Source organism: Filicampus tigris, chromosome 1, assembly GCF_054856515.1.
Source record: "Filicampus tigris isolate MCC_2025a chromosome 1, RoL_Ftig_1.0, whole genome shotgun sequence".
NCBI classification, from domain to species: Eukaryota; Metazoa; Chordata; class Actinopteri; order Syngnathiformes; family Syngnathidae; genus Filicampus; species Filicampus tigris.
The window spans coordinates 9,650,001-9,673,464 of record NC_141217.1 but is presented as its reverse complement, the minus strand read 5'-3'; the positions used below and the strand labels follow the sequence as shown (position 1 = coordinate 9,673,464).

Below are 23,464 nucleotides of genomic sequence, written 5' to 3'. Positions count from 1 at the left end.
CTACTGCAACTATTTTCCAAAAGAATTATATGTTTAAACTGCGGATTGAGTGCATATTTTGTTTTAGATACAGGAAAAGTATTTTATCGAGTCAATTCTAATTTAATGTTAAATATTCCGTTTAGGTCAGCGAGAGTGCACTTTGAGCTCAGGCAGAAGTAATCAAGCATCGAACAGCCTTCGATTCTAACAGGAAGATGGCATCCACGGACCAGTCTGATCCACCAGCACAGGTCAACAGTTATCACATAATGTCACTTACCTATTAATATGCATATACACGGGTATGCATTACTGCAGCGTGCACTTTAAGTGTCAATTACATTGGTCTCATCTGTCTGTTTTCCTGTTGGGATTGTTAGCATAATAGCTAGTTAGCAAGGCTCGGTAGCTCCTGAAAGCGTACAGAAGGTACCACAATAAAGACTAGATACTTAACTTTCCACCACAAATATTAGTCCAGACTCATATATGTCCTCACACCTAGATCGCGTGTTATTTATTTACTAGGGCAAATGCGTTTGTCAGGACTGTGTTGATGTGCAGTTAACAAGTTGACCTCGTCAAGATGGTAAGGTTCGCCAACTTCGTGTTTGTTTAATAAGTTCCGTACCCTGTTGACTAAAACAAAGCAACACGGGAAGCTATATACCTCAAAACCATTTTTTTTTTATTTTGTTGTGCAGTAAAATGTTAGTGGTGCTGAAATAAACCACCCAAGATGAGATGTAGGTTATCATACCCAGATTCATAATGCTGCCATTTTCTATGTAATGTGGACTAGGGTGGCAAAAGTGTTCTCATTGGCCTTTAATCTTTAAAGTTAGATATTTAAATACATGCTCCGCTGTGACAGTTGTTCTTTTCCCATGAGTGGTTAACACGGTTTTTACAGCCACCTATAGTTTAGAAACTATCTCTTGTGCATATCCAGAGGAAAGTGGATGAACTGGAAAGTGGCTTTCGAGATAAGTTAAGGCTAAATTTACAAGCTAAAATGAAAATTCACATCCCATGTGTGCTTGACATTGTTTGAAATGCTTTGCATGTTCAACTTTCAAGGTAGGTGCTTGAATATTGGATAATAAATGCTTCAAATTACGATTTGTTTATCTATAAATTATATCCGAGCCACAAAATTTGCTACAAAACAGGCTAAAAATCAGAAAGTCAATAAAGTGTTCAGCACATCTGCCTGATAATCAAGATGTTCTGTGTTAATAACTTGGCTCTTGTGTGGAGTGTGCAGGTTTCTCTGGGCGTGCTCTGCAATTGACAGACCACCTGTCCTAGAGTGCAAAGCTAGTTTTCTTGTTAATGTAAAACCTAAGGGTATTGATTTATTTTGTAGAAAAAAAGTACATTATATTACATTACTCAAAACAAGTTTGCTCTTTGCTTTTACTCCTGATAGCAATCAAGGTTTGAAGCATTTTTTTCCTGAAATTGACCCCCCCATCTGCCAAGCATGAACTTATAATCAAGTATTGTTTTCTTTAAATATAATTGATTAATTTACCAATCGATAGATCGATATATAGACATATAAATAGATGAAAATGAGTGCTCTCCCTAACAAATCCATATATTAAAAATGAATACACAATCTTTTAATAAATTCAACTACATCATAACATGAACTGTCAAAGTGAAAGGCTTGGCTCATCCATTTATGAATGAATGAATGAATGAAAGAGTAGTTTATTTTCGGTTGTATACGTAAAACAGAAAAGAAAATACACAAATAATTTCAAACATCAATTAACAACCGAAAAAAGGAAAAGGCTGAAGCACCAGGCTTACTATTGCCTATCCTATACTGTCCCATGAATCATCTAGAATTTCAATAAAACAAAAGAAATAAATACTATACACTCACATTTTAATCTCTAATTTTACATTTTATCAGTGGCCCTATACGCATGAATTATTTTGATTTTATTTTTTCTTAAACCTCAACAACACAGCTTCAACGCATCATCAAGTTTCACCCCCAAAACTGAAACACATCTGTATTTTATGTTGGTTCTTACTTTACATGTTTCAAACATAAATTAACCTCGTAAGTGATAATTTTGTTGTCTTAACTTAAAAAAAAGTTTGAATACCAACAGGTAGGCTTTTATTTACGACACAAAAAGGGATTTCAAATGTCTTTAAGAGTAATAGTAAGAGTTGCAGTAACACCACACCTCTAGCTTTCTCACACTTTTTTCTTATGTAGAGTTGCACAGGTGAGGCAAGATGACCTTGCCAAAATATTTGTGGCTTGTAAGCTCATACTTAAGTTTCCAACATGCAAATAAATCACGGCTTTTGCAATGTATAAATGGGTACCAAGCCTTTCACCACATTCAGCCCAATTGACTCCGTGATTGCCTTCCACCAGGCACCTTTCTTGTCACATGCAAAACAATATGAAAGTTAATATGCTCACATTGTCTGTTTCTTAACAGAAAATAAACTTGATAGGTTTTTTTTTTTTGAAAGATATTTATTAGAGGGGGCGGAAATGTCAGTAGGAAAGTATATCGACGAACTCACTGTGCAGTGACTGTTTTTGTAAACTAACTCCTCTCAGTTTGCAGCCATGTTGTTAGTGTAAGCATCTCACATGAGCAATGTGAACAATGTAAACCGCTAAATATTAGATGGAAAATAATCCTGAAAAACTCAAATTAATCAATAAGATAGTTTAATCGACCAATTCCCAATTCCTTTAATAAAATTTCGAAGATGTTTGATGAAGTAAGACTATCATTTTGATCATTTATGTATTCGTACAAATGTGATCATTTACCTTAACTGTATTTATCCAAAAGGTTGAAACTTGATCTTGATCGTGCCTAATTTTTATCATGGACATTCAAGTTTGTCGAACAAGCTGCTGGTCAGTACTGTAGGTTGGAAAATGATATACTGTTAACAAATAGGGAGCAACTGGTAAGGCCAGGTAAGCATCTGTGGTTAATACTAAAGTACTAAACCCTTCATGACATACAGTAAGTACAGCCTTAGTTAGGTTTAGTGGTATAAAACGTGAAGTTAAACATTCACTGCATTTGTCATCCAGAAGGTGGCACTCTAATACTGTTTCTCATTTACTCTCAGGCTCTCCTTCCTTCTGGTAATGATGCGCCAGCTCCCCCCAGAGAAGCACTGGTAAGGAGTCAACTTTTCAGTAATTAAAAACAACTTCACTGATAAGGCGAGGACTAGAATCTCTCACTGAAATTTAGTATACTGTCTCTCTTTAATGCGGGCACGTATTAGTGGGAGCATATTAGATATTTATTTTAATCTCATGTAATCAGGAAAACGCGTTGCGATGAATACATTTTAATAAATGATGGGAGTTATACTGTTAATTATGTGGCATGCCCTGATTCTCAATCATGTACCTTAAAATCTCTAGTGTGCGTCACATTTCAAATACTAAACAGACGGTTCACAGGGTTGTGACCTTAACCAAAGTTTGGCAAGAGTGAAAGTTAGCCAGCTTTTGAGCAACAGTGGGATTTTTATTGTACAAGACGTTTTGGGGAATGTTTTTATCATTGATGTTCAAGGGTTAGCTGCAAGGCTCTCGTCTGATGTTCTTAAGGGGAAGTCAACCCAAACATATTTATGTCCAGAATATGTTCTATGCAGGACCACTACTTTAAATACAGAATTCTGATTAATATTGTGTTTGTGAAATTTAAGTTAAGCAGCACAACGCACTCACTTTTAGCCATCTCAGAGGGCGGGCATTTTGTCTTTTCTGTCGACAGAAGATGACATCGAAATTGCTTAGGGATAACGACCAATCGCGGCTCACCTGTTTTCTGAAGCTGAGCCATGATTGGTCGTTATCTAAGCCCTGAGCAACTTTGATAACATCTTCAGTCAACAGAAGTGACAAAATGGCCGCCCCCTGAGCTAGCTAAAATGGGTGGATTTGTCATGTTCCACAAATGAAATGCCATGTTTAGACTAGTGGATCAGCATTGAAGATATTTTGGAAAAAATTATGTTTGCATTGACTTCCACTCTAAGTCTAAGGAACATATTTCCTTGTCTTTGGATGGTAAAAAAAAATGCATAGTGGTGCATTTTTTCATTAATACGAATTAAGGTTTTTTTAATTTCGCAATTTTAAACAGTTCCCAGGTATCCTAATAAAAGGTTTCAGACATTTTTTGGTTAAAATAAATAAGAATAAAGAATTGCAGCACATTTTGCATCTATTTGGTACTTTCTTGTTGAAATGACTCTTTTGGTGCGAGATTTCTGTCACATGCAAATGAGCTACTATTCACTCAGAGTATGGCTTTCATCACTATGATTGCCAGGGGTGAAGTTTAGGAAATGCAACCAAACAAGTGCCCACTTGTGCTGAAAAAAGCCAAGAGTCTGAAGATAAAAAAACAGCCCCCAAAATGACGAACCAAGAGTATTATTTGTATTCCTATTCAGGTCCATGCAAATGGTGCATGCATCATGCAAATAGCCAAACAAGGGTGGGAGATACCACCCACTCCCAGTTGAAAACTTCACCAAACATTGGATGATAATTTCTTATTAGAAGCTTACACTCATGACACTGTTAAGTATTGGTAATTTGGGTCAAAAATGCAGCCCTGCTTACCTTTTAGCCATGAAATAATAGTGCTTAAACGTAGTCCAAGGGCTGTCGCTTGAAAAATGGAACAACTTCACCAAGCCAATGGTTTGAGAAATTGAGCTTTATGTAAATTAGTTAAATTCTGATGCCCAAATTGAGAATGGCTTATTGACACATTTTTGTAAACAGCCAGAAAGCAAATAATTTGCTCGGTTGTGTAATTTCACACTTGATGGGTGGGCAGGCCATCCAGAGACCCATCTATTCATACTTGACGTTACACGATCACCAATCACGGATTAGTGACTTTTAATAAACCGATCATTGATCCAATCACAAGATGGGGCAATGACATGTTAATGACCAACCATATATACCGGTACTTGTGTTGCAAGGGTGGGCAACTCCGGTCCTCGGCCGCTATCCTGCATGTTTAAGATGTTTCCCCTCCTCCAACACACCCGATTCTAATTTTAAAAAAAAAAGGGTTAAAAAAGGAAAAGAAAGCACCAAATATGCTGTGATGAGACGATCATTACACCTGCTGGAGTGGTGTGGTATAGTGTCGACACTGTCTGAAATGTTGATGCCTCTGAAACAAACACAAGGAGCAGAACGGCAAACCTCTGTGCAGTAAAACAAAGTTAATAGATGAGTTACATATAGGCAGGTAGCACCACAATCTATTTTTGGCAGCCAAAATTCATAGTGGCCCTCCATAGATGAATGTGTAGTGGGAAAAACTGCAGGTATGGAGTCTTAATTCCTGGATTGGTGAATGAAGACATTACAGTCGATCATAACATTACATAAACTTGTAAATATCGGCAGATCCAGTACAGCCGATCAGATCAGTGGAATGTCGAATTTCTACACAAGTAATTAAAAGGCCTGTTTTCCACATGTCCCCATTTACTGTTTTTATTTATTTATTTATTTTTTATTTCCTTATTATTCATTCCAGGTAAAAACCCACCATCTCTTCTTCATTTAGCCTCCTACTCTTTACATCCAAATTAATTTGACATGTTTCCAGTGTTTTTCTAATTTTTTTCAACGTTGATTTTGCACCGGAGAGATACTGTATTGCTCAAAAGTAAAACTCCTGTCAACAATGTAGCATCCCCACATCTGAGCAATCTAAACAATAACTATGTCACATAAACTCATTTACTGCAAGTGGTGAATACAAGGTTGGCAACCTTTTAAGTCGTATCAGCTGTTTTTCAAGTGTAACGTGTTACACATAGGCAAGTTCCAATGTGATGACCATGGTAAGAAATTGGAATTGCTGTTGCCAAACAGTGGAGAAAACACATCACATAGAGTGTACTGTACATGAATTGTCCTTGTATGGGTGCAGCATATCGTCCAGGTTAGGAGTGTGGGATACTGTTTAACCAACATGTCTCAATGTCATTCACCATCATTCGCATCCCCTCGCACCCCCCACATCATGCCTTCATGCCAAGGCTAATTTAATCCTGGGGTTATTGATTGTGGGAGCATTCTCTCAGGCTTTCTTTCAATTTACTTCAATTTCATCATCCCACTGCGCTTCAAGACGGCCTTCTCAAAAAGGGAGGGAATTCTTGTAAGGGTTCTGATTCGAGACTGGTTGGCAAGCGGCAAACAACACATGCACGCACACGCATGCACACACCGCTGCCCTCACTTGCAGTCCCTTTTCTCTTTTCTCTTTTTGATGAGCTGCTCTTTCCCAGTTAAGTGGATTATTACAGTAGGGATAATTCTTGTCACATGGCATTATTTGGATGAGGTGAATAATTGAAATTTGTGTCTGAAAGGATTTTATCTGGATGAGAGGAAAGGGAGTGCTGGCAGGGTTGGGAGGGCATTGAGCAAGCGAGCAAGAGTGAGTAGAGGGCAGACAGAGAGAGAGAGAGAGAGAGAGAGAGAGAGAGCGCACACATTGGTATAACATTTCTTTGCACATGTGCATGTCAAACTGGGCATACCAGTTAAGATATGAGGTTCTGACTTACCTCGCGCAAATCAGCAGGCCCTGGCACACTGCATCATGTGGGATTTCCTTAGTGGTTACGGGGGTCCAGCTGAGTGCGGGCATTTCCACAGCCCCTGCCACTATTTAGGCCAGAGGGGCAAATCTGAACCTGCTTTGAGAGAGTGAGAGAGAGAGGATGTGAGAGACTGGGACAACCATGCTTGACTGGTGTACCAGTCGCTGCCAGCCGCTCTTGTTGCCTCCGGCACTGCTCTTTGTCCACTACTCACCCCAGCTTTGCTCTAACCCTCCCAAAATACACACCCGCGCACACACACACACCGGGCAGGCTGAGGAGTGTGATCCCTCTGTAGTTGGGGCACACCCTCCGGTCCCCCTTCTTAAAAAGGGGGACCACCACCCCGGTCTGCCAATCCAGCGGCACTGTCCCCGATGTCCACGCGATATTGTAGAGGCGTGTCAACCATGACAGCCCCTCAACATTCAGAGCCTTTATGAACTCCGGGCGGATCTCATCCACCTCCGGGGCTTTGCCACCGAGGAGCTTTTTGACAACCTCGGTTACTTCAACCCCAGAGATGGGAGAGCCCACCTGAGAGTCTCCAGGCTCTGCTGCTCAGTGGAAGGCGTGTCGGTGGAATTGAGGAGGTCTTCGAAGTATTCCCTCCACCGACCCACAACGTCCCGAGTTGAGGTCAGCAGCACCCCATCTCCACTATAAACAATGTTAATGGTGCACTGCTTTCCCCTTCTGAGACGCCGGATGGTGGACCAGAATTTCCTCAAAGCCGTCCGTAAGTCATTTTCCATTGCCGCCCCGAACTCCTCCCACACCCAAGTTTTTGCCTCAGCAACCGCCAAAGCTGCACTCGGCTTGGCCAGCCGGTAGCTGTTTGCTACCTCCGGAGTCCCGCAGGCCAAAAAGGCCCGATAGGACTTCTTCTTCAGCTGGACAGCATCCCTTACCGCTCGTGTCCACCAGCGGGTTCGGGGATTGCCGCCACGACAGGCACCGACCACCTTGCGGCCACAGCTCCGATCGGCCGCCTCAACAATAGAGGCACGAAGCATGGTCCACTCGGACTCGATGTCCCCAGAAAAGTTCTGCCGGAGGTGGGAGTTGAAACTCCTTCTGACAGGGGATTCTGACAGACGTTCCCAGCAAACCCCCACAATACGTTTGGGTCTGCCAGGTCGGACCGGCATCTTCCCCCACCATCGGAGCCAACTCACCACCAGATGGTGATCAGTTGACAGCTCCGCCCCTCTCCTCACCCGAGTGTCCAAAACATGCGGCCGCAAATCCGATGATACAACTACAAAGTCAATCGAACTGCGGCCTAGGGTATCCTTGTGCCAAGTGCACATATGGACACCCTTATGTTTGAACATGGTGTTCGTTAAGGACAAGCCGTGACGAGCGCAGAAGTCCAGTAACCGAACACCGCTCGGTTCAGATCGGGGGGGCCGTTCCTCCCAATCACGCCCTTCCAGGTCTCACTGTCATTGCCCACGTGAGCATTGAAGTCCCCCAGCAGAATGATGTAGTCCCCAGGTGGCGCGCTCTCCAGCACGCCGTCCAAGGACTCCAAAAAGGGTAGGCACTCTGCACTGCTGTTTGGTGCATAGGCACAAACAACAGTCAGGACCCGTCCCCCCACCCTAAGGCGCAGGGAGGCTACCCTCTCGTCCACCGGGGTAAACCCCAATGTACAGGCGTCGAGTCGGGGGGCAATAAGTATGCCCACACCTGCACGGCGCCTCTCAGCTTGGGCAACTCCAGAGTGGAAGAGTGTCCAACCCCTCTCGAGAGGACTGGTACCAGAGCCCAAGCTGTGTGTGGAGGTGAGCCCGACTATATCTAGTCGGAACTTCTCAGCCTCACACACCAACTCGGCTCCTTCCCTGCCAGAGAGGTGACATTCCATGTCACAAGAGCTCATTTCTGCTGCCGGGGATCGGACCGCCAAGGTCCCTGCCTATAACCCGACCCCTTTGGCCCCTCCCACCGAGGGTGAGCCCATGGGAAGGGGGACCCACGTTGCCTTTTCGGGCTGAGCCCGGCCGGGCCCCATGGGTGCAGGCCCGACCACCAGGCGCTCGCCATCGAGCCCCACCTCCAGGGCTGGTTCCAGAAGGGGGCCCCGGTGACCCGCGTCCGGGCGAGGGAAAACGTGATCCATTCATTTTATTCTTCATAAGGGGTCATTTTGAGCCGTGCTTAGTCTGGTCCCTCACCTAGGATCTGTTTGCCATGGGTGACCCTGCCAGGGGCATAAAGGCCCAGACAACTTAGCTCCTAGGATCAATGGGATGCGCAAACCCCTCCACCACGGTAAGGTGACGGCTCATGGAGGGGTCCGAGTACCGGTAAGTAGTAAAGTAGGACAAAATCGATTATTATTGTTGTTGGTATTATGGCTGTTACTTTTATTATTATATTTTATTATAAAGTTTTACTGTGATGCCAACATAGTTGAACCATATTAGAACTTCTTAAAGTGGAAGTCAAGTCGAAAAATTTTCTTTGCATTAATGTTCTTTGTGCCCCCTACTTGTTTAAACACTGCATTCTGATTGCTATTGCATTAATTCTTATTCTACAAATGCAATATTAATCAGAATGTAGTGTTTACACTAATAGGGCACATTATTGCAACATGCGCGTGACATAAGTACATCTCGCGAAACCTCATACTTTTTCCAGCTTTGTCATGTGTCTTAACCTTTTTAACAAATGTTAGTGGTTAGTTTCCTTTTTTAATTAAAAAAAAAAAAAGTTACTTATCATATTCTTGCTGTTGTGTGAAAAACACATATGTCCAATTTTGTAATTTTTAAAAATGTTTCACATTGGCGGTTTGCTTATTTCTACAGGTATGCTTGTAAATATTTGCATTACAAAGAAAAGTGTCTGTACATCGTGAGGATGTATGCAATGTAAACTGCCTATGTTAAGGTTTTTTTTCTAATTTATTTTTAGAGTGGGACAAAGAATTGTAGAAACATCCCTGCTCCGGCTGCAACTTCAAAAGCTGCTCTTCCCCAGGATATTTAGTGACTATGATGAAAAATTTAGTGAGCGTTAAATAAGCTGCTTTGAAGTGATCTGTTGCAGCTCAGCAGTCTCCAAATTTCTGTCGCCTTTCCGCAGCCGCCGTCATACTACAGAGGTTGTGTGTTAAGCACTGGAGTTGGCGGGGCGGGGGCACCTGGCTGGTTGGCAGAGGATGTGTGTGCCAGCAGTAATCAATAGAGCCACAAACATGAAGGCATTACTGCTGGTACTGTCTCCTTTTGACTTGAAGCCTTTATTCATCAGAATAGTATACTCCCCTGCCAGCTTTGCAGGAAGGCAGATGTTCTTCATGTGTCACCCCTGAAAAGAGATTTTTCAATTTTTTTTTTGGATGCAAGTTTGTAACACAGTGATGATTAGGGTCAGGCATCGCTTGGATTTGGGCGACTCCGATTCCTCGATTCCGGTTCCGAACGATTCTCGTTTCCGATTTGTTTTTTGTTTTTTTTGGTCGGGGGTGAGGGGGGAGTATTTGTTTCATTAACTTTCCTACTGTTTATGAATTATCCTTTGATTTTCTCAATGGATATTTTTGACAAATATATTAATATCAAACCTATAATTTTGGATTATCCACAAGAGATCTTTATTTTGGAAAACCTTAAAGAAGTACAATATAATAATGCAGCTTATAGCATGTTACTTAACACCCATTAATGGGCAAGCCAAGTGTGCAAATAAAAAGAAAAACTTGTGCTCGAAGTGGGCATTAAGCGTATTTCCTTTTATTTGTATCCTTACCTGATTCTAGTGCGGTCCGTATCACTGTGGTACCACTTGGATGATGGTCGGACTCGGAGGTGGTGACCCCACCTCACATCGTGAGCATGCTTGCGCATGCAAGCACACTAAGCATTGGTAGGAGTCCATAGGACGTGTCGATGGGGAGGAAGGAATTTCAGAACACCGGTAGGTTGACGCAAAAAGTCAAAGACCGAACACTCTTAACACTTCTAACCCATGTAAACGGAGGTGTTTAATTAAATTAGACGTGGAACCTCCTTTTCACACGATTCTTTTTTTTTGCACTGAGCAGCATGGTCTTTTTTTTTATGAAGTGCAGCCACACTTTTGATCTGTCGAACATCCATAATTACCACACCCCGCAAGCATTATCCTGTCGTCTTCTTTGCTGTCTGTGTGTTGTCGGTGTGGTGTGATGTGTTTAGATACACTATAATAGATTGGTCTGGACACCCCTTTGCATTTGGTATGGTCCATTGACCCTAACATGGTGAATAGGCGGGCGCTGCGAAACAGTTAGTTCAGTAAATACTTACGTGAAATAAATCCTACAGTATAGGACCTCGTTGTAGCACTACTCTCTGCTGCGTGCCGGTGTTACGGTTCAACTGGCTTCCGGATTAACTGGCTCCCGATTCCAGATGTGGCCGTTAGGGCAATGTCAAAAAGTCATTTAGTGTTTCCCCTCTGCAACACATCTCCTCTCTGCAGATTCGTCACAAGCTACATGGAAATTGTTCAAGTGCATACCTGTTCAAATCCGCAATAAACATGTGATACCAAACATCTTGTTTACAATTCCCAATTTGTGGCTACAAGTAATTGTAAATGTTGTAAAAATTAAAATAAATAAATAAAACAAAATGGAGGGCGGTACTTGAACCCACCTTGAAGAATAAAGAAACACATGCACAAATCGCCCCTAAATGAGACATATATATATATATAGAACTCTCAGTTCCGATCGCTGCAAAATGGTTGAATAATTAAAATAGGAATGTTGCTGTTACAAATACACAGTTTGGACTGATTTTACTGTACAGTTTAAAAAAAAAAATGAGGCAAAGTCTGCACAAAACACAGTGCAAACAGTACAAAAGTCATTTCCCTCAGGTTTGGACTGCAATAAAAAACATACCTCCAATAAATAGAAAATCATTCCAGTGGATTCTTCTTCCTGGTGGCCCATACTATCAGCATACGAAGTTTGGACTGATTTTATTGAACAGTTTCTAAAAAACATTTGAGTCAAAATCTGCACAAAATACAGTACATACAGTGCAGAAATCATTCCCCTCAAGTTTAAACTGCCATAAAAACCATTCTTACAATAATTAGAAAATCATTCCAGTGGATTATTCTTCCTAGATGCCCTTTACATAAATCATCATTTCCCTCCAGTTTGGGCTTTCATAAAAAACATTTACCACCGTATTTGTTGATGTTTTCCCCTGAGCTGGTTAACCAGAACAACCTCCTATTTGTTTGGAAGCGTATTTTGGCGTACGTGTTGTTGAATCATCAACCATTTGTTTTGGGAGACACTGTTGCCAAGGCAATGCACTGTTTGCTAAGAAAACATGCCAAAAACAAAAAATTGAAATGTATTGTGCAATTTTTAAATTTTTGGCTAAGTAGCGACCCCTACACATTTTTAATGAAACTTTCCTAGTTATGCGTTTCACCTACATCTATGGAAATTGGGAGGCTTATGTAACAGCCCAAGACCTACAAAAAAGTGTTTTGTGGCCATATGCTAAACCCAACAGGAAGTCCACCATTTTTAATTTACTTTGGAATTTGGCCCCATTTTTAGCCCTTTGTAGAGGTCATATTTTAACAAACTCCTCCTTGAGAATGTATCTGATCATCTTTAAACTTTGGGTGTTTCATCTCAAGATTTTTAACTGATTCACTGCCAGACATTTTCAGACCGTCTTTTAACCTAACGTTTGAAAAAACATTGAACAAAAATATAGATAAATTCCTGGGATTGAATAGCTGGACTGAGAAAAGACAAGTCCATTCGTCAATGGCAGTAAATTGGTTCAGGCTTTTTATTCCGTTGCACACTGTTGCTACGGGGCGTGCTTTTTGCAAAGACAAATGATGCTGTTTCTAAGGGTCTCAACTTGGGCGAAAACTCATGAAACTTTGCACACACATGCAACCTGTGTAACAGATGTATATTTTAGAGGATTATTGTCATAACAGCCAAAGACCTACAAAACAGTATTTGAAATCATACCCTCAACCTAACGGACTCCACCATGTTGAATTCACTTTGGAATTTGGCCCCCTTTGGGCCTTTTAGAGAGCTCATATTTTAACAAACTCGATCTACAGAGATTGTCCGATCATCTTCAAACTTTGGATGATACATCTAAAGATATTTAATCATTATTTGTTCCTTTGTGCCAATACCCCATCATGCCAGTTCCCTATTGTGCCAGGACCCCAACGTGGCCAGGGATGCGAGGGCCCTTTAAAGCTTCTCACAGCCCAGTAATTTTCTTCTCCTAATTTTCTGAATCGTCTAAAGAATAGTTAAAAGAAAAAAATACCATGGAAGTTGTCATCTCTGATAATTCATATTTGACATTCATCACTTTTTAATATTCATTATTTCAAATTTTAGGGCTTGCAAGTTGCAGTACTCACCAAATTAATTATTTGGGAGTCACTGATGATTCTGCTATGTTAACTCAATTCTGTCAGGAAACTAGGCTACCATTTAGTTAGTCAAGGGAACCTTCAGAGATCTTTCCTTTTTCCTCTTTGCTCATTACTTTAATTGTAATTGTAATCCTTTATTGGAGTTGTCTGCCGTAAAGGAGAGTTATGGTCCGAGCGGGGGCAAGAGGCTCAGAGATATTTCATGATTATTGAGGAAGATGGTCACTAGGTGGCAGGCACTAGTTTGGCCTCTGTGTAATTACTGGGCGTGGAAGTGAAAGTGAGAAACTGCATGATTTCCGACACATAAGTTAAAAAAAAAATGGCATTACCTGTGACCTTGCATTGAGTAGATTCTGTCACATTACTTACTAAGTGTACACCTCTTTATGAGTGCGGGATAAAACCCAGTCTGTCTTTGAAAAGTACAGAGTTGTTTTTGCAATTTGCAGCACAACAGTCTTGGTGCATCATGCGCTGCTTGTTTCAGTGGTTAATGATACTGGAAGGGCCCTCCATTTTATTGTTGCTGTGTTGCACTAACCCTCCCCTCCCCTCCCCCGCCCCACCCCACACAACCTCGCAGCCAGCATCCTTAGAGGACTCTGAATGAATTCTCACTGTCATGTCCAAGGACGAGTGGCACAGGGTCAGCTAATTGCTTTTATGATTATGATTTCACGTCAGATTTATCGTGCATGCTCAGAGCACATCTTGCTGCCGACATTGCTGCCTTGAATGAGGGAAAATGAGTTTACAGCTTCTGGGTGGGACTTCTTGTTTAAGCGCAGGTCACATTTTTTGACTCATTAGGGTTGAATGCAGGAGGTGAATCACACATGCTTATCCCATTTAGCCTTTGCTTTTTCATGTCAGACAATGCACTTCACATATACACCGTCAAAAGAGAATTTCTTTCAACCCGGCGTAAGTTAGGTTTGAAGGCACTCAACGAGGAATGACAGACAAGGATTTTTTTCCTTCTATTTTTATAAGCCATAAATCTCTTCTTTGTCTCTGTTTGCAGATGAAATCATTTTTCTCATTCCCCTAATAGTGTGCCAAAATTACCAGTTGACTTCTTTTTGATGTTGGCAACTCCTTTCTGTTGGTTCCACCCACATCGTTCAAAATGATGAGGCCAGATGATTCCAGCCTAGTTTATGAATTTGATCTATTTTGTGGTTTCTGCTTGTGCAGATCTGGACTTGGATCTGCTTTGCCAACACAGCCTTTTTTAATGAGAGAATCGAGGATCCTTTAATTCACTGAAAAGTTCACCGTACTGAAGCTGTTGTCACTTTGTGTCAACACATATTTTTTGTGGATTGTGTCATCTTCCATGGCTCTTTGGTTTCTGCAATTATTTTTGACCTGGCTTTGACCTTGCTGGCTGGGCCACACTGTGACTAGTTCCAGATGTATCTCGGGGAAATGTTTTTGTCAAAGCTAGTTTTACACGAAATTCTGTTTGGCAATCATGTGTTAAGTGTGTGATTAAGCCCAATTCAATACAATTTAATGTTTGCTTAGGAATGTGTTTGTTGTGTTTTACCACAGCAAGATTAGGAACAAAAACAGTCTGGTAACAATGCTGTCATTTCTCATTCTCCCACAATTTAGTGAACTGTCATAGTGTGTTTATTTGAGAAATAATAGAAGTATGAGACTGCTTTAATTGCACCATAGTCATTTTTTTGCAGTTCTGTGGGGAAAGTGGCCTCACCAAGCTGAGCTCTCTTCCCTCTTCTGCTTTGTAATTACTTCCGCTTGATTTATCATCTTTTCTTTGTGTTTACGGTCGCCAAACTGCTAGAGTGAGCGACTTGGTCGGAGAGTGGCTTGTCTCCTTGCAGCGAGGTTGGAAATCTCCTGATGAATCGGAGACGTCTCCGCTGTCAAGACTGTTCACATCGCTCTCAGGCTCCAATGTCACTTTCAAGGCATAATTACACAAGTTGTGTTGATTAGTATGAGAAGCAATTACGCCTGCTTTCCGCCGCAAAATGAGAATGTGATGGCTGTTGATTGACAGGAAGCATCCTCACTTTAATAGGTAAATGACTATGGTAATTCAAGTACTCAGTCCTTTTTATTTGTCAACACTCAGCACATTACATTTTTGTGATGTCTTCTGAGTTTGATTTAACATCCCAACCATAATTCTTCCCTGCTCTATCTTTCTGTCTCCAGTAACCAGTAACTTCTCCCATGTTGGAGGGATGTGTGTTCAAAGCTGACACTATGCTAAAACAACGGTGCTGCTGCTTTTGCGCCATATCCAGAAATGCCAAGTGTTTTTTGAAGTTAGACAGTCAAACAAAACACTACAGACAACCAACATCATCAACAAAATCACATATATACATTCAAAAACAAGAAACAAAAGTACTTTAATTGACCAGCAGGGACTGAGGTGGGCCGTTGTCCGGTCTCTTAACCCCAACCCCATGATTAATCAAATGATGGGTGAGCCACGCGTTTTCGAAAAATCGCCAACATGGGAGAATTGACAACATCACCGCTAAGATTATTCCTTAATTCCATAATGGCACTACCCTGTTACTAAAAAATATTTTCGAAGGTCCAATTTAGAACTTTTAACTTGAAGTTTTAAATTATGGCCTCTTGTATGGTCCGAAAGTGCATACTTAAAAAATTACTGAAAATCCATGTCCACTAAACTCTTAATAATCTTGTACACCATAACCAGATCAAACATAACACGGTGATAAATTCGAGATTGAAGATTAAGGTTTGCTAAATGTTCCTGGTACGAGTACCTGGAAAAGCCTGGCAGTCTACGAGTGCATAAGCGTTGCACTCTCTCAATTAATTCAATGTCTTGTTTTAAATAAGGGGACCATACCTCCGTTGCATATTCTAATCCAGGTCTAATAACTTTATACAGTATACTTTCATTAGAAAATCAATGTTACGGTATGCTAGTGACCGAGCAGCGAGCGGATATCACAAGCTTGTCCCGTAACAAGTACTGCAGCTTGTCATTGGCAGACACAAGATTCTACCAACCAATCAACCGTTTGTTAATGTCATCGCATCTTCCTCCGTATGCTAAACCAGCTTCACGGTGACTGACTATGATGCGGGCAGTTCCGCAGCTGACTAGCATGGCTAAACAGCAGCCGCTAACAGTCACTAATCATTACATCCATGGAGACAAATAAGCTACAATTCTGACATGTTCTCTCTCACAAAAGTAGAATGATCATATTATTAACGGGAGAAACGACCGCTACGCCATGCTAAATTGCTAGCTGAGTTCTATCATCAAATGTAGTCTCGAAACACTGGAATAATTGCTTGGTGCTACACTAACACTATCCATTTAATTGAATCTTGTTGGAAAGGCGTTTCAGTGGAGAATAACCAACTATGAACAGAAAATGAATGTGTTTAGAGAGAAAATTGAATACACAGACAAATATATGACATGACATGACAAATACAAAAACGGAAACAAATTCATACGTAATCACATGTCAGCCAAGACGAGGGCTCTCTTTGGTTTGACATACTGTATATCAATATATAGGATATTACATATGATAATACCAGCAATGTTATTCCTTTGCACAATAGACTTTTGATTTAAGTTTTGATTTAAACTTTTGAGACATGCACAATACATTTTCTCAAAATTACATGACCATATTTTAAGGACTATAAGCCGCACCCGCTCTATTTAAAAAAAATAATAATAATGAAAAAAACATAAGATGCACCTTTACATAAGCCACACCTATCTATTTTGAAAAAAAAAAGATATTAACTGCACTTACAGAACGATTTTGAACTGTAAATGTACATGTATGTACCTCAACAGATTGTTTCCTAACAGTGTCTTTTAACATGGCAGCAAATTTGCTGATTAAAACGGAACAGAACCAAGAGAAAATAAACAGTACTTATCTTCATTTCACTGTCCACCGCCACTCCAGTTTGTCAGTTAACGGCCACCTTTTATTGATGTACTTCCGCATACCACCTAATTTATAACCTAGTGGATGGCCTCCTTGCCTATTTGAACTCCTCCACCTGCAGTCACATCCTGCTAATGTCAATTGTGTTGTACAGGAAGTCCTCATTTTACGAACGAGTTCCGTTCCTACACTGGCGATGTAACCTGAATTTCCGCGTATGTCGGATTTCATCGTTAAAGTTGAAATTTACATCAAAATGCTTGGTATAAAAAAAAAAACAAACGAAAATACATTCAAATAAAAACATAAGATGCTGTACTCAGCATCACTGCTGAGAGGTGGATGGAGAAGAAGGAGATGAGGGAGAAAAAGGCAAAGATACTGCCGGCGCGTAGAGACACGATCGAGACACTCTGCGCAATGTGCGCATGCTCAACCGCAAAGAATACTGATCTTTGTAATACAGGAAGTGCTTGTATGCAGAAGTGCAGTGATTGGCGCGCAACCACCGCAAATACTCAAGCAGAGGTAAACAAGCTTAGAGACGCAGCACAAAAGCACACTTTTGGAGCGAGGAGGAAACCGACTGCTTCATTCCTGTGGTGAGTGACATGAATATCGTCTATTGATAGTTGAAAGTAACAAGTGGAAATGACGTCCAATTGAGTCATGATGCCGTGCGTCGCCGTCACAGTGGCTTATTTAAATGCCGGAGCAACTCTGTCCGCTCATTCATGTAAACGAGATATTCAGAATGTTTCAGAAATCAGAATTTTGACTTTAACCTGAATATTGATTGCATGTAAACGTAGTCACTCCGGTGCTGGGGACAAAAGAGAAGAGGAAGAGGCACGAGCGTCGTAAAGTTGAAACGTCGTAGGTCGCTTACGTGGTAATTCGAGGACCGCCTGTATTGTGTTGTAATTCCGGTTTGAGCGGCCCTAGCGATGGAAGAAAAATCCGCAGAATAGCAGCACCTTTATATAAGCCGCATGGTTCAAAACCTAGGAAAAAGGTAGCGGCTTGTAGTCCGGAAAATACAGTACTTTTTTTTTTTTTTTTTTTTTTTTAAATAAAATCAAGTTAGCTTTGCTAAAGGACTACTCAACTACATATTTCTTGTAGTGTGTCAAACTTCCACTACATTGTTTTATATTTACCAATTTAGTGTCAAGACATTTTACTGAATAAATAAAAAGTGAAAAAAGCTAGAAAATATCATAATGTTGTGCTGTTCTTCTAGTTAGGGCATGTGTTTGTTTTGCAAATGTTGCTAACAAAGTAAAAATGTTCCTGACAAAATATCCAGAATGTTCCTGAGTGGTGCTGACAAGGGTTGCCATCTCTGCTTATCTAACCAGTATGTAAAATGACGACAATGCCATATGATTTAAGCACTCTGTTAAAATGTGTTTTAGGCTCTCGTGCTTTTCAAATCAAAGGATAATTATTTGTAATTGACATTTTGTGGAGCATTTTCTCTTCATTTCATCTGCCTTCACCATAAGTTATCTGCTAATTTGTAGTGGGGCACCCCCACAGTGCCAGAAATTGTCTCTAAATGCTGGCTTTCCCTCAGTGCAGTTTGTAAACCACGCCACTGAAAAGGCTGCCCAGTCTAATGTAATGTAATATATGTAATGTAGTGTATGTAATGTAATTCATAATACTGCCTTTTGGGCAAGTTTTTAATTAATCATAGTTCTAGCTAAGGCTAAGATGTGGATGAGATCTGTGCTAAATAAAATAAAGTATTAGCCATACATATTTTACTCTTTTACTCTATGTAATTTAGATATCGGAATTAAGAGTGACCATTTAAATCATGTTGGCATTTGATTGGCTCAGACGCAAATATCATATTTCTTGCTTTGTTAACCGAAGTTGGGCTAATCAAGTAATTCCTTTTTTGCCTTGGTAGTCCCCTATAGATCTAGTCGTACATGCATAAATAATAATTAAAGAAATTTGCTCTTGCACTTTCCCAGCTGTAATTTATATAGATTGAACACAGACTGCATTGTGGAAAAGCACAAGTTGACAAAATGCTTGTTTGTCACCTCGAATAAATGTTATAATGTAAATTATGAAGTTATGCTTCAGACATAATAAATGAACTTTATACTGGTTGTTTAATGTAAACAACCTAGTCCAATACATAACGGGTGTGGGGGAGTCATAAGGGGGATTTGACTTGGTGTTTTTCAATCAATAATAAACAAAAGTCCTGGATGAGCAATTATCTACTTGTTTGAAAGCACACAAATGTATTGTTGCAGAAAAGCAAGCGTGTACACTAGTAATATACTGTATTAATAACGTAGTGACTAATACTTCCGTCAGGGCAATAATAGCACTTTAATGGAATATGACAACAAGAATGTATTGCACATCTTACTTTGGTGTTACCTACAATGAAATGACATTTTCTAGGATTTTGGACGTTCTAAACCCCCAATAATTTAGTGAAGTTAATTGCCTCCCCTCAACAATATTTTCTTTGAGAGAGAGGTAAAAGTGTTAATGGCTATTAATTCATGTCAGTTTTCTGGTTTTGATTAAAAAATAATGAAAGCAAAATGCTAATGGGATTTCATCGTTTCTCAGCGTTTGGCGTCCTGAGATTGTGGCTTTATCTGGGGAATCTAAAATAGCGATAGTGTGTGCTAATAAATTAGGTTAAGAAAAAACGAAACTCATAATCATCTTAAAATAAATCATCTTAAAACCAAACAGCACATCACTACTTAACTTATGTGGTCTAATTAGCTGCACTTCAAAAGTATTTTCATAAAATATTGAGTCTCGTTAAAATGCTCCTATCGCTATGAAATTTTCCTTTGTGTATTGTATAGTTATGTCTTTTCTGCATGAGTGAAATGCTTTAGCATCCCCCCCCCACCCCCAGTTCAACCAAAATGGAAATTTGAAGCATTTTGAAAGACAAGCCCCTGTTCGCTCTCTTCACAATTGACTGCACGTTTCAACTTTTTATTCACGTTATGAAACTTTTACCATTTGTGTGTCATTCCATTCCAAGTAGAGTGGCGCAAGTGGAGATCCGGAGTGAAACAGCATAGCACACTGAAAAAGCAACCATCTCCTCTGGCTCGCCATACAATTATTCAACAACGAGGCTTCCCCATCATTGCCAATTGTCAAGACTGTCAACGTCTTGTTAATGCAGTGATTAACATGAATATTGCATTTGTTTTCTACTGCAGCTCTCCTGGCACCGGTATTTTGCTTTCTCTTTGATTAGAATCATAGATGGCTGCATGTATTGTAGCTGCCATGAACTTCTAGAGCAATCCACATTGTATTTATTGCACTAGCTCTGCAATAAATACAACCTGGATTCTTTTTATGGGTGGTTGTGGCAGTCTGCAATCTGATGGAAAGAGTGAAGTGCTCTTTGGTTGATCCCCAAAGGCCAAACATGACGCTGTTGGTATGACTCCTCATTTGAGTTGTCCTTGTTCATGTTGTCTGTGGGAAAGCAGTTTTTTCTCTGTGGAAGTTAAGTATCACCGCAGTGGGGAAAAGGGAAGTGAGTCAAACGCAGAGACAGGGCATGGACAATTCTTTTTGTGTTTAGGTCTTGTCAACTTTCTTTGCCCCTTTGGTGTAACACAACCCCTTGGATTTTGCCAATCTTGGGCCTGCTATTCTTTTTGGAATGTTTTTGTTCGCCCATCACCACAAGTTTTGCCTCCTTGCCTAATTGTTGCATGTAATTTTAAATAGTTACGGCACATTTCTTCTTGATTACCCATACCCCCATCTTCCAATTCAAGAAAACATACATATTCTGCATATATAACGCCAATGTTTAATTTTGTATAGTGCAATATACTGTGCAGGCTGTCTGCAACGCCATAAAAGGCATTAAATTAGATTTTCCAGAAGTACCACAAAGACTTAGTAACTTATCTTTAAAAATTACACAAAATCCTTAAATCTGTCATTTAAAGAGCCCATAACTCCACAGACACAATAAAAAAAGTCCATACTTTCTGTATAAAGAATGAAGAATTGTATGTAATAAGTGCTTAATTTTTAACAAAGGTGCTTTTTCTAAAAAGTTACAAGTAGTTAAGATTTCCCATTTATGGTGGCCCGGTGCCACTTCGTGACTGTGCTGGGCCACCCAAAGCTCATAGAAGATGGAGAGCATTTGAACAGCAGTTTTCAGATCTTTCCACAGATTCCCAGTTGGATTCAGTTCCAGGCTTTGACTTGGATTAGTTTTGAACCATTCCATCATAGATTTTGCTTTGTTTAGCATCCTAAACATTGTCTTGTTGGAAGGCAAACCTCTGTCCCAGTCTCCGTCTTTTACATATTCCAACAAGTTTTCTTCACAAATATTTGGCTCCATTTCCATCAGTTCAGCTCCATACCATGATGCTGCGTCCACCATGTTTGACAGTGGGGATGGTGTGTTCGGGGAATGTGCAGTGTTACTTTTACGTCAAACATAACGTCTTTCGTTTTGCCCAAAAAGTTCAATTTCGGTCTCATCTGACCAGAGCATCTTTGTTCAACCATATTTGGTGTGTCTCCCAGCTGGCTTCCGGCGAACTTCCAAACTTCATGATGCTATTTGCGCTTTAAAAAGACCTCTGAGACTATCACAGAGCAGGTGTATTTTGAGATTATACACGTGTACTCAATTTAGTCCAGTCATTTCGGTCAACATTTTATCATTCAGAAATCCTTAGGGAACCTCTGTAGTGAGTTGGCTGCACTGACAGTAAAGAAGCCGAATAATATTGCTTGCTCAACTTTTCAGTTTTTTTTAATTAAAAAAAAAAAACTTTAATTAGAACACTCTTTGAATTGTATTCCACTTCAGGATGCTGTCCCACTTGGTGTTGATTTTTCACCCAAAAAAAATCCCCATTTAATATCTTTGATTGAAGCCTGAAATGTGGCAAAAGGTCAAAGTTCAAGGCGGCCTAATACTTTTCACAAGCCACTGTAAATTAATCATTGACCTTTTTACAACGCTGCACAAATTTTCATGCACATGAGGTAAATCCTTCCATAAGGCATGGCTTGAACAAGATATAAAAGCCCAGAAAATGTCTATTGTTAAATATTCAGTTTAATAATAAAAACATGCAACATAGGGATGAAACCATTCACTCTAGCCTCGATTCGGTTTTCATGTCCCGATTTCAATTCATTAAAATTTTTATTTATTAATTTAACAAAATGAATGCCCCATTTTAAAACTAAAAGATGTTTATATGTTTCTATATCTACATTCTTTCCTTGTTACTAAAATAACACTAACTTTTTGTAAATGTATTAAAAAAAAAACTTGAAAATGAAATCATAATTTTGACTAACTACATTTTTGACTTATGTTTTGTTAGTGCCACTACTAAACATGAAAATAAATCAACGTACAATACATTTGACTTGTATCCTTACAAATCAGTTGTGTTCAAAATTTCAATATGGATTCTTTTATGTTTTTACATCGATGCTTATTCCAAGCAGTTTAAATCCATTTTAAATCTCTTTTCGATGAATCGTTATATCCCTAATGCAACAAAGTAATGACAGAAAAGTAATATTTTCTTAAAGACTTATAAAATACAAAGACGATAAATATGAAATAATCATTGAAAGTTATGTTATATCATGAATATTCAGGCCCAGTTCTGGCGGAGTCACCACAACATGGCTCAAGGGGGCCTTACCCTAAAAGGCTTTTAATGTAGGACCCTGGTACTGTATAACATGATTCTTGTGACACTCTACCTCTTTTCTTCCAGTTATCCTTATTTAAACACTCTTCTTCCAATCTGCTGCACAACTTAAAAACCTGGCTCTGAACTTCTGTGAAAAGGTGTACAGTATCGTGCTATAAGATGTGTCATGTATAAACAAAACACCACGCTTGTGACTTTATGCCATTTTACTGCAATGAGATCATCAGTGCGAAGCCTGACCGGTTCAGATAGGTTGAAATGAAGAATGATTATTCGATGAGACAAGCTGTCGTGTTGGTGCACTCCAGCGGGGGCTTATAGAGAAGAAAGATAACTTATAATTCTGGGAGCCTGATGATTGTTACTTTCTTACGCTGTCAGCACCACACTCCTTTAATGCTTATCCTACCCCCATAGGTCAGAGCCTCACAAATAGCTGGAGGTCTCCAGTAAAGGAATTTACCAGCATTTTTCTTCAGTCTGTACCCTTTGTCTTCTGCCCCCTCTGAGGGCAATTGCATTCTGACTTATCTGCCGCTGTAGATATGCCATTGTTTTGGCAAGTGTGTCTAAATGTTTCTGACAGGTCTATGTCAAAGACAGGCCACAAGGGTACCGCCATCCTTTCCTCATCCCTTGGAAACACATGTACCACCCCTAACCAGTAGATGGTGATGTTAATCCTCTCAGAATCCACTCTGG

General features: G+C 40.1%; 1 protein-coding gene and 1 long non-coding RNA gene across 7 annotated transcripts in view; one reads left to right on the top strand and one right to left on the bottom strand.

Moving 5' to 3' along the window:
• Positions 1-14: 14 nt before the first annotated feature.
• The window catches only part of pex14 (peroxisomal biogenesis factor 14), a 78,883-nt gene continuing 55,433 nt past the window's right edge, over positions 15-23,464 (top strand). For 2 of the 6 annotated variants that reach the window (XR_015089510.1, XM_086051226.1), the window contains exons 1-2: positions 21-233; positions 3,112-3,162. Coding sequence is in view for 5 of the 6 variants with exons in the window: in XM_086051226.1 (XP_085907352.1) it covers positions 198-233; positions 3,112-3,162 (87 nt within the window). In the remaining variant the exon portion in view is untranslated. Of the gene's footprint in view, positions 234-258; positions 572-3,111; positions 3,163-23,464 lie in introns of those variants that run through there. The other 4 variants (XM_086051260.1, XM_086051218.1, XM_086051242.1 and 1 more) reach the window with 4 other exon arrangements.
• On the bottom strand, positions 4,851-7,595 carry LOC147152699 (uncharacterized). Its single transcript, XR_015088685.1, has 3 exons — positions 6,613-7,595; positions 5,148-5,198; positions 4,851-5,073 (listed from the first exon to the last, which is right to left on the bottom strand). It is a non-coding gene; the product is annotated as an uncharacterized LOC147152699 (long non-coding RNA).